This window comes from Gekko japonicus, unplaced genomic scaffold, assembly GCF_001447785.1.
Source record: "Gekko japonicus isolate JY-2015 unplaced genomic scaffold, Gekko_japonicus_V1.1 scaffold223, whole genome shotgun sequence".
In the NCBI taxonomy this organism is placed as follows: Eukaryota; Metazoa; Chordata; class Lepidosauria; order Squamata; family Gekkonidae; genus Gekko; species Gekko japonicus.
This window is the reverse complement of record NW_015175977.1, coordinates 21811-34373: the sequence shown is the minus strand read 5'-3', so window position 1 is coordinate 34373 and position 12563 is coordinate 21811. Positions and strand designations below refer to the sequence as shown.

Here is a 12563-nt window from a genome sequence, read left to right as displayed (position 1 = left end):
GTGCTGCTGCTAGTCTACCAGTGGCTCTTAGCCACAAGGTATAGATAGGAACTCTCAGTGTGGGGCAAGTGATGCTTCCTGATGCCCAGGAAGGCCGGCCCACCCCTCCCCGCACTTCCTGGGGCCCGGCGATCGCGGTGCCCGGGAAGGCCGGCCCACCCCTCCCCGCACTTCCCTGGGGCCAGGGATGCTCTGTATTCTTGGTGCTTGGGGGGGACAGTGGGAGGGCTTCTGGTGTTCTGGTCCCACTGCCGGACCTCCTGAGGGCACCTGGTATTTTTGTCTGATGTGTGACACAGAGTGTTGGACTGGATGGGCCACTGGCCTGATCCAACATGGCTTCTCTTATGTTCTTATGTCTGGCGCAGTGATGCTCTGCATTCTTGGTGCTTGGGGGGCAAGAGTGGGAGGGCTCCTGGAGTTTTGGCCCTGCTGATGGACCTCCTAAGGGCACCTGGGTTTTGTCCAGTATTTCCTCTAAGTTGAAGGTAGCTAACAGTTTTTTAGCCTCCGGCTCATACATTTTTGTCTTAATACAGAAAAGATGCCTCCAGAGCAAACTAATTTATGCAGTAGCCAAATTGCTCACTCATAGCTTTAATGCCAGTCGCTCACAAAGGAGCATCCCGGGATGTGATATCAGAGTCATGTGACAGGAAGAGGGGGAGCTGGATAATAACCAACAGACCAAAAGGGCCAAGGACAAGAAACAAAAAACAGTCATGAAGAGGTCCCGGTGATGTCAGGGGGTGTGGCCTTATGACACGCTTCCGGTGATGTCAGGGTGTTTGGCATATGCTAATGAGTTATGCTAATGAGCTCCGGCAGCTCTTTTTCTACAAAAAGACCCCTGATTAGAACCCTTGCTAGAGTGCACAGGAATGGCCTTCCCTCTAAAATCGTCCATCATCTCCCGTTATTTTCTGTTTCTGAGCTGAATATGTGATGAAAGACTGGGCAGAACACACAAAATAGAGGTGCCTCTGTCAGTCTGAGCTCATCAAAATATATGACCTGCTTGGAAGACGAAGGCCCAAGAGCCCAAGGCAAGCAAAAGAGAGATCTGATCCGCTTTTGCTCCTTCTGCTTTGCCCCACAATGTCTCCCAGCTTCAAAGTCAATGTCTGAAACAAGCAAGCAAACAAACAAAGCCTGCAGCTTAATAGTACTCTCCAGAAAAAACCCCGAAGGATTCAAAAGTGTCCACTGAAACCAAAGCCTGACATCCAGAAAAAACAGAGTCTACATCCACTGGCTGAAGCTGGTTGCAGAGTAAACAGATATAGCATACAGAAAGCAGAGTTTAATTGGGAAAGAGGAGAGGAACTAATGTTTAGTACTTGCCTCTAGTTAAGTCAGCTACTTGCTTTCTGCTTTTGTTTACACAGCCTCAGTCATCTGGTAACACTTCCTAAATGTTATTACACTACAAGTCTTAACTTTTGGTAGCAAAGATAAGCAAGCCATTTTTTAAAAAAGATTATACTTCTAACACTGAACACACACAAGCACGACATTTCAAAGGCCTTTTAGTTTGTGTTCACACTTAGTTCTTCAAACTCAGTCCTCTGGAAAATTTCAATTTAGATTAGTACTTGGAGCACTTCACTGGAAGTTTAAAAACACAGACAGAAAGAGCCATAAATTCACCACAGCTACAGTAAGGCCACACTGGGATCTCAGCCAGAACAATATGAAAGAGGAGGGACCGCATTACAATCCCCTCCCCCACCCTACCAGACAAATCTCTGTGTTTCACAGAAACATGTCAACCTACATGATTTAATGTTACATGCCTTATTTAAACCAGCACAGAAATAGCATGAGGACATCTTCCAAAGCTCTTTCAAGCACTGCATGCTAAAAGGCTTGTTTACCCTTCTGACTGGAAGCACAACTAGCCATAAATGGCTGTGGGTAGGGATAAAGGAAAACACCCTTTCCATTTCTAACTATATTAGTAAAGCTTGATGTACCGCAAATACTTCTCCCCGATGGTAACTGCATGCAATAAGAGATTCTCTTTTTAAAAGAAATATGCTAGTCCCTATTGTTGCTGAAAACATATGCTGAAGAACCAACATGACCACAGGCAAGACCTCCACTGAACAGAATGCAAAGCACACTCCTACAATCTCTTTGTAGCTGCTACTCCCTATTTTGGCCAATATTTCCCATTTCCTAGAAAGCACTGAAATTCTCTAAATGCTCTGAAAATCCATGGACTGAAAAAGCTCACAGGATAAGTAGAAGTTATAAACATAACTTAATACATATATACCTTGAGATTAGAAACAAGATTAAAATGTACATTTTGAAATACTGAGGATTCTGAAGATGACAAAGATTTACTAATTGACCTACATTGCCAATAAACCCTGGTCCATATCCCTGACTATTCAATGTGATGGCTCACAGCTGCATTGAAATTCATTTCATTTCAGGCAGTAGCTGGTGACATTTGGAAATTTTCTGTAGAGTGTTAGATCTGTGATACCTTATTTGCACATGTTACAGTCATCAAGTTATGAATATACATATTTGAATCACTCAAAAACACATTCCAATCTTTTTCAGGAATTTGATCTATGAGAACTGAGCTTCTTGTTTATCCAAATAATGGAAAATGCACTACAGTACAGATAATTGTTTTTGAAATTATTTTGGGAATCTACTAAATTCAACTACACATCTTTTTAAGTCAACCTAAAAGATTAGCACCTTAATTGGCAGCTCTCATCTCAAATATGAGAAAATGGAAAGCAGAGAGAACAAGCAGACAAGGATAATAACCAATCAGAAATATAACAAATAGAACATGAGCTACTAGAGAACAACCTGCCTGAGCACAATGATTGCTGAACAGGAAGATCTCCTTGATGTATCAGCACTTGTCTGTTGCTGCATGAGTTCTGGCAAGCCCAGGCTGTCAGAATCCAAGACCTGACTTGGCTTAGCTAAGACCTTTTTGGACAACTGAGAGACAGAACTTAAACGGAGCTGTTCCTCCTTCCTTCCTTCTTTCTGTATGTGTCTGTCTGTCCGTCTGTCTCTCTGTGAGAACATGACCAGGCAAAAGACAGCATCCTCCTTACACATACTCCTATTTGCATCCTCCAAAAGCAAGGAGAGATCAGACATTTAGATACTGTAAGTGGCAAGTTCACTTAGAAGTCTTTCTCTGTTTCATTTCTTTTATTGGTTTCTGCACCATAGTGCTGTAGTTTGTATATACTCTAGAGGTGAGACAGTAGAGTAAAGCTTGTCTTTGTTTAAGATACAAAAAGACTGACTGGCTTTCTATACGCAAGCCTTAGTTGTGGTCAACTCAATGTTACCAAAGAGCCCTGTTTGATGGTCCTCCTACCATTAAACTAGAAAGGGGGGTAACCAGACGGTGGTGACAAGTGATAAGGGAAAGGACCCCCTCCCAATCTCTTAGAAGAGGGTGGGAGCTGTAAGGGATTCTTACTGAGAAGAGTAGCTTTCCCTCAGACAAAATGACTTTCCCATGGTTTATGATAATGGCCTGTCAGATCCTAGGTGTCAAGCCCAGGGCCGGTCCTTGTCGGAGGCGGGCTATCCGCCGTGCTGAAGGAAAAGGGCCTGGTGACTTGGGGAATGCGAAAGCCTCAGATTAGGTGGGGCCTGGGGTTACATCACCACCAGAACACACCAGCCTCGGAGTCAATGGCCTGTTTGCTTCCCTCTCTCTGTTCTGTCCTGGCCTCTGCTCCGTCACATCCTCCCCGGCTCTCACTGACTTCCCCTCTTTTATACCCTTCTCCCCTTCTGTGCTCCTCCTCCCTCCCCATCTATGTGTGTTATTGCTTCCCTTACTTGTCTGTCCCCCATACTCCTTTCCCATTGGTGAATCTCCCCCTCCATGTTCCTGCCTCCTGCTCAGTCTGTCCCTCCTCTCCCTTTTGGCTCTGCCCTCACTAGCCTGTCTCCATATGGGAGTGGCTGCTTCCCGTGGCCTTGGCAGCCCTGCTCCCTTCCCCCAACCCAGTAAGCTGGGCATCTTCGGCCCTCGGGCCTTGTAGTCAGGGAGAATCCCTCGTAGTCGCGTCTGAGCTGCCCCATTGGCTGGCCTGGGAGGTGGTTGCTGGACGGGTCTGGCCGGCTCCATCATCGTTTCCACCCCCAGCATCCCCTGCTCGATCTCCAGTGGTCCCTGCGCCCTGCTTCGCATCAGCGCTCTCCTCAGGGGCCCCGGCCATGGTGTCTGTCCCCATCCCCAGACCTGCGGCACGGAGGCCCTCCAAGGCAGGCTGCCCCTCTGTGGAGGCAGGGGTTACGGGGGCGTCGGGGCTCTCCTGCAGGGTCGTGCTGAGGCCTGTGGGTCAGCTCCAGCTGGCCCTAGGCCTGAGTTGCCGCCATTGACCTCCCCACCACCAGCCCGTCTAGGCCCAACGCGGAGGCCGCCAGGCCCACAGCGGGACACAAGGGCAGAAACATTATGGGTGTACGCTGAAGTTTGTATTTCTTATATGTCACTATGAAATTACGTAGCCATACATCAAGCATTAATCATTTGGACTACAAAACAGTGTAACGGGGAATTAGGGAGCTAATTCACTGACCACTTACATAAAATCCAAAACAAATGGAAAGGGGGTTGCCTATCTTGACCATCAATGCAAGCTGTCTTCTGTCACTACAGCTGCATAGTTTTTTGTAGCTTTCACGAAAGAAATTCATATAGGATTATAAGAATGGGTACATAACATACATCAGGTAAAACAATAGCCACCAAAAAATGTAAGGGGAAAATTGATCAATTTCAGTTGTTGACTCTTAGCAGCATTTCACTGTAGTGAACTCACAGATCTTAAAACAGAGCATTCTTAAACTACGAGATAAATCCAGGTATCTTTTTGGAAATCAAATAAGAATTTAATATACATATAAAAATAAAACGTATTAAAGGGTTTTGCTGCCCCTTTTGATGCTACAGTTCCAAGCATGCAACTAGAACAGGTATAAATATATATTTTGCAATTAAGTTAAGGGCATTCGTCATGTCAAAGGTATGTGTTCCATACAGATGCATGCATTTAACATACCCATTTCCCTCCCCATTTATGAAATAATAAATACATTATTTCATAACAATCACTAAAGAGTGTTTCTGTTGTTCTTTCCAGGTTATTCAAGCAGACAGCTTATTATAAAAACATGCACGAAGGTGCACAGACATTGTACAGGCAGTGAACAAAACAGATTTCTCTTACTGAGATTCTGCGTGATGTTATTATATGCCCCAGTACTGCAATGTGTAAGACAGTTTTAATATGCAATGTTAGGGTCACACTGAATGGTCATTACATAGATATGCTGAACATGCCCATTTTTGTACCCAAGAAACATAATCGGCATAGACTACTAATGCCCAGGAAGGAACTGAAACAGCAATCACAAGTTTCTGTCTCGACCACAATTCATCAGATTTTCTCTGGCAGAAAAATACTTGACAGAGGGCACAGGAGGGGATGGAAATGGCTCTCTGAAAGCTGCAGATATATACACATCAGTTACATAATATTACTCAGCAAGAATGGAACTCACCATGTAAAAAGTCATATGAACAATTCACAACAGTCATCTCAGACATCCACATAACTGGAATCTCTTTGGGTTTGGCACTGCCCACAACCACCAAGTCAGCATCGTGAAGCTAAAGGGCAAATGGGGAGGGGGGAAATATACAATAAAAGATAAAAATCAGCATATATTCCCAAATGAATGTACAACATACGAAAGTCCCTGCCACACGGAGGGAAAGGAACGGGCGAAAGTGCGGCTTTATCTGAGCATGCGCAGTTCAGCCAGGAGCCGGGGATGCGCTGGCAGAAGGACGCACCGGCGATCCCACGGCCGGCCTTGATGCGGCCGCGCTGGAAGAACCATCTCGGTAGGTGGTGTATTTTTGCTGCGCCTTTTCGGGGGTTGGGACGGATCGAGGATGGGTGTGCACCACTTCCCAGATGTTGCGATGAGATCGTGCCCATTTGCTGCGCCCCCAATCCGTCCCTCTCCCGGGCCAAACCTTTATGTGTGACCGGGGCCAATGTTGATTTTTAATCTCCTTAATCCACATTAATCAGAAAAAAGGTTCAAATGAAGAAACTATACATACATAAGTATTACCAGACAAAGAATCCCAATAAAAAAGATCTTTTTGTGTTTTACCAAACAAATCTTGCAATGCTCAAGAAGGGGGGGAAAAACCCTAAGAGGCCAAATGAAACAGAAATTAAGTGACATGCTATTGGTATAGTGGACATGTAGTAACAAACCATAATTTGTTGTTTTAGGAATGATCTTTGGGAGTGATCTTCAGGTTCATGCATCCCTCCCCCCCAAAAAAACTAGGTGCATGGCTCAGAAAGTAATCATTTCCACTTTCATGTCAAACTCTGGTTTGGGGTTATGGCTAGGCTACAAACTATGGTTGGTTTTCTTTCCTACAAACCAGGCTTTCAAAACAGTCTGTTTTAAGATGTTGGCTCTGGAGTTGTTTTCCTCCGTGATATAATTAGAAATGGGCAGTTGGGGAAAGCATCCTTGGTAACATTAAATTGGTTGGACTTGGAGCGTTTTGTTCCCATGCTGTACAGTCGGGGTTGGGGATGTATAATTGGAAAAACGGTGAGAGAACAACAAACTCATATGTGCAGTTATTTCATTTATGCCCAAAACTTGTGCTAACACTTTAATGAATCTGCTGAATGTTTATTTCATTATAGTGGGAGAGAATCACAGAATCATAGAGTTGGAAGGGACCTCCAGGGTCATCTAGTCCAGCCCCAAAGAAGATATGCACAGCAAACCAATGATGGAGATGGAAAAGGAGTATTCCTATTCCACTGAAATGTTTAATGTAATTTATGAAATGTTTTTATAGAACCATTGTGGTTTAGTGGTTAGTGTGTCAGACTAGGATCTGGGAGACCCGTGTTCAAATCCTCACTCTGCCATGGAAGCTTGCAGGGTGACCTTGGGCCAGTCATACCCTCTCAACCTAACCTACCTCACACAGTTGTTGTGAAGACAAAGTAGAGGAGAGGAGAACGATGTAAGTCACTTTGGGTTCCCATTGGGGAGAAAGACATGATATAAATGAAGCAATAAACATTTACTTAAACAAAGCACTGATATTAATGCTAACTTTATAATTTCCTCTTGCGTGACTCTGATCCTCTGTGGTTGAGGAGGGGGTTGCTTGTTTCAAAAAATATTTGCACATTATTGTGAATGTTTTAGCCTAGCATAAACTTTGCTCTAGTCACATTTTTCACTGTTGACACAATCCAAGGGGAAATTCTTCCCTGTACTTTCCCTCCCTCCATTTTCACAGTGCTTGAGTAGGTGAAGTCTTTGTTGGATACTCTTCTGTTTTAATACCCTTCTATATCCATGTCGTATTGAAGTACAGTTAGTTTGTAAAATGAAAAAAAAAATCAAAAACTTAAGCAAGGGCCAGGCGGGTGGTATAGTGGACAGAGTGGCAGACTAAGACCTCGGGTGATCCAGGTTTGAATCCCCACTTCTACCATGGAAGCTCACTGGGTGACTTTGGGCCCATCACAGTCTCTCAGCCTGGCCTACCTCACAGAATTGTCATTGTGAGAAAATGGAGGAGGGGAAAGCGACGTTCTAAGCTGCTTTGAGCCCCAAGTGGGGAGGAAAATGGAATATGAATACATGCAAACACAAAAAAACAAGCAACAGACATGGATACAGAATCCAAAAGAAAAACATGTCATCGAGTTACAACCAACTCATTATGACCCCCACCCACGGGGCGTTCCAGGCAAGAGATGTTCAGAGGTGGCCTGACATTGCTTTCCTCAGCATAGCACACTCAGTCTTCCTTGGTGGTCTCCCATCCAAAAACTAACCATGGCTGACCCTGCTTAACTTCCAAACTCTGACAAACTTGAGCTAAGCCGGGTTAACACTGCAAAATTATCCTAAATGGGTCGTAATAACTTCTACTGCAAGATGACACCATGCCAGCAATAAAATTAATCATCTGTTTGCATCCCACAGAGGATGTGTGCAAGATCAGACCTTAACATTATGGCTGAAAGAATCTATTTTCTACCCTTCTATTATTTTAAAGTTTGTAAAATCCAGCCTGATGATGATATCTGGTGAGCTCAAAAGCTTATACAATGTTTTGTGTCAATCTGGTTGGTCCTAATGAAAGGTATTATTACATAGATTTTGTCATCGCCGTAAGCCACCTTGACCATTTATTTTTAAATTGAAAGGCAGAATTACTCTACTAAATAAATTATAGGATTTCTCAGATTTCATCTTCATTCTACCTTCACTCTACCCATTTCCTTTCTGTTGCTGTCCTTTCCTTGCTCAACATGGCATATGATCATGTTAGTTTTATACCAATTTACCTGTTTGGCTTACACTAAAGAGTACTAGAAATATTGTAGGTTAGTGAAGGTGCTGCTGAGATTCCTAACAGTAGAATTCAAAGAAGTTCTAAAAGGGCCCTAATTTAAGAATGTGGTGTAGATATGCTATTATCATTTCTTCAACTTTATCCATGTGCTTTGTATTTTGGCAAGGTGATATGGACATTCCATGGAATATGCTGTTAAGATCTGTCTGACACTGCTAAGTCTTTTCAGCACGAAAAGTTTTAAAAATCGCTGGCATAGTGCACTATGTGACATCACATTTCTGGTGATTCCTAGAGTGGCGTGAAATCACTTCTGGTTTCTCCCAGAAGTAACATCACATCACACATGACACCGGCAGCAGCCCCCATGCCCTCCCATTGGGAACCAACCATTGGTTGGCAACCCTTGTTATGACCCTTGTAGAGCTACATTTTTGCTTGCCCCCTTCCATGAGACATACTTGTGTTCACTTAAAGAATAAACTCTAATCCTAACTGGAAGGATTGTTGGCAAACTAATGCAAAGGCTACTCTACTTCCTGACAGCACTCCATGCAGATGCGTGAACAAGAATACATCTATCTATATATAAAAGAACTAGCCTGATACCCATGCTTCGCTACGGTATTTAACTTCTGTAAATCCAGTTATAATACTGATGATGTAAAGTTTGAAATGTAACATTCGTTGTAGGAATTCTAATGGAGAAGATTGTAGTGTAAAAAATGAAGTGAGACATACATACTTTTTTTTCTCTACTGAAGGACCTCTCTGTAGACTGCTGGGGTGGGCTCCCTCATGGCTTTAAGCACCCTGCAGTTGCCTGTCAGGTGTAGGAGAGGAGGTGGGATGCTTACAGCAACCAGGGAGGTTTGCTCAGCAAGATTGCCTTAGCCCTGCTGCTGGCTCAGCCTCCGCGATGCCTTTAAATACAATCCCCCCAACACCAGACAGGTGTGTGTCTGTCAGGTGTAGGAGCAGGGCCAGGATACTTTAATCCATTAGGGACGCCGCCCCAGTAGGATCACCTTAGCAGTGCTGCTGGCCCGGCTTAGTCACACTCACACCCACAATGGAAATATACTCCAAATTTGTAGAAAACTGGTTTCCTTTATTAGGTTATTTAACTTCTTACAATGTGGGTTCTAGAAAACTGGTTCATATGAACTTGCTTAATATCTGATTGCTCGGATGGTGTTTTGAATATGTAGTTATGTCCCAGTTCTAAAATGTAATATAAATGAGAAGGATTTTTGTAAAAAAAAAAGGGGGGGTATGCCCTCCCCCCAAATTCAATGCCCAGGCCAAACCCCTGCACCAAGAAACCCAAAATAAGGGGAGTGCATTCCTACCATGATATCAAAACCTCCCCCAATGAAGAGATTTCTGAAAAACATGAGCCCTGCTTCTTAAATGATGACTGCTTCTTAAATGGACAGTTCTATGTGGCCTGCTCCAGAGTGAGCTCATCAAGCAGCCTGGTGATCCTAGCACCTGAGGGTAGAACCACCAATGTGGTCTAGAGAGAGGTCCTTCAGCAGAGGGGGGGGGGAGTATGTATGTCTCACTTCATTTCTTACACTACAATCTTCTCTGTTAGAATTCCTACAACAAATGTCACATTTCAAATTTCACATCATCAGTATTATAACTGGATTTACGGAACTTAAATACTGTAGTGAAGCACGGGTAGCAGGCTAGTATTCAATAAAAGCTAATGTGCAACAAGAAGCCTCTTTAGATAAACTATTCATTATCTGGCAGAAAGTAGAAAAAATCTGAAATGACAACTACACAAATCTCACTTTCAGATATTCGTCATTTGTTTTGGTTATGTTTGGGAAATAGTTTACAAAATGATCACAATACTTTTACTCAGAAGACCCTGAATGAGCTGCCCAATAAACTAGTCTATTATATAAAAAACTATGTCAGAAGTGAATGGGATAATTAAACAATCAAGTTCACTCCCTTGAAAACACTCCATACGGCTTCCAAATGGACAGGATACCTGATGCAGAACAGATACTTCAGGTAATTGCAGCCAAATGTTATAAGAAGATACAGAGCTCACATGCACCCAAAGTTTAACTAGCTGTGTGTTGTACAATGTGTTTCAAAAGCCATTAATGAGATCACACTGCAAAGAATGAAATAAAAAAGCCACATGAAACAAACTACAACTTAAGCAACATCTTAGGAACAGAGCCGATAGCGTTCTCCATAAGCTCAAGCCTCTTTCTGCTACTTTCTCCAGTCTGGGGAAGATTAATGCCAATAAATACTTTGAAACTTTAGCTAAAATCAGAATACAGTCTACCGCCAATGAGATTTAAACTGAAGTAAGCTTAGAAGAAACACCCACTCCCAAGATAAAAGTCTAATGCTAAGAACAGTAATGCAGGCACAGTAAGCCAAATATGCAATGATAATGGCACAGCGTAACTGTATATTTCACATAATTGCACAGCCTTCCTACCTAGAGGGTTGCATAAATATTGCCTTCCCCTACAGTTGGAATCAATTTCTTAAAATGACACTGTAAAACCCCATGATCAAATTTAGACTCCTTTGTTTGTAAAGTTAAAATATTAATGGGTGTAATGAGAGCATGTTTCTGCTAAGACTGATGTAGGTAGATTTTAAGTTAATAAATATATGACAAGTTGAAAGTGTAAGGAATAAAGAACCACGTTCAGAACTAGAGATTTTTTTTTTTAAAGGAAAAAATATAATCATCTTAGCCAATAAACCTTTATATTCTTATTTAACTTTACTTGGACTTTGTAGATCATTCCAATCTTTCCTAGCCAGGAACTTTTTCCCAAGTCTGAACACAGTACAGATCTTTCTTTATATATACATTGAGTAATTCTCATGTTAGATTAAATATATGGACAGCCAAACATGTGACTGAAAACCCACGATTATCTAAGCACTAGACCCACTTTTCATTTGTAAAGTGAACATGCATTAGTTTGTAAACAGGTGTATGCTGTATGCACATATATGCAGGCTGCACATGCATTCACTGTAACATGTGAACAGAGCTACTGTGTCTAAAGGTTGGATCCAATGATCAGTCAGCAGATGCTGGTGATGGTCACTATCCTTTCTCACTCTCCTTCCCACAGCAGCCATTGCCAACCCCAGGATAGCTGATTCCTAGAGTCACATGACTCATATGGAGTAATAGCCATGTGGGTCAGTGGGCTGCAATGAGTCAAGGGAAATGGGGCGAAATCATCCTTCCTGCCTCTTCCATCAGTGAATATGTCTCTTCTGTGAGCACAGTGCCATGGATGGAAAAAGGAGGACGGGTGATTTTTGTCCCCTTCCCCCTTACTCACTGAAGCCCACCAACCTGCATGTCTACTGTCCCACATTGGTCCTGTGACCCCAGGAATCAATCTACCTGGGGGAAGACTGCATTGACAGCATGATATCATTTCTGGTGAACCCAGAAGTGGAGGAATGCTACTTCAGGAAATTGTAGTAAAACCATATGGTTTTTACCAGAAGTGACATAAGGCCTCACCCGCATTTCCTCCCAAGGGTTGCCAGCTATGGCCTGGTGGCAACCCAAGCTTCTACATAGCATGCTTCCCTGGTCGTTTTTTTAAAAAACATAGGAAATGTAATAGTATTATATCAATACACCATTATACTACAATATTCATCAACTCTTTGGAGTTCCCAGCTTTCATTAAAAAAAAACTCAAGTCCTCTAGCCCATTTCATCATGAAGGTATTTTTCCCATATATCTCCACAAGGAAAGGCACTAGAGACTTACTGTTTTTAAAAAAATGAAAGCTGGGAATTTGGAGAATCTGATGCATCTTTTGGTATAATGATATTATCAATATAATGCTATTGAACTGACGATTAAAGAATAAAAGAAAAACCCTCTGCAGTAGGCAGTGTCCCCTCTAAACTGAGTTAGTGTGAGCTAGCTCACAGTTTTTTAGCCTCTGGCTCACACATTTTCGTCTTAGCTCAGGAAGGATGGCTCCAGAGCAGACTAATTTATGCAGCTGCCAAATCGCTCACTCACAACTTTAATGCCAGCGGCTCACAAAGTAGAATTTTTGCTCACAAGACTCCACAGCTTAGAGGGAGCATTGGCAGTAG

At 42.8% G+C, this 12563-nt stretch overlaps 1 protein-coding gene across 1 annotated transcript in view; it reads right to left on the bottom strand.

Annotated features, from left to right (window-relative positions):
• Positions 1-12563, bottom strand: part of MTHFD1L (methylenetetrahydrofolate dehydrogenase (NADP+ dependent) 1-like) — a gene marked incomplete at its 5' end in the record, with an annotated part of 215451 nt that overhangs the window by 186237 nt on the left and 16651 nt on the right. The window contains one exon of the mRNA XM_015426158.1: positions 5572-5680. Within this exon, the coding sequence (XP_015281644.1) occupies positions 5572-5680 (109 nt within the window). The remainder of the gene's footprint in view (positions 1-5571; positions 5681-12563) is intronic.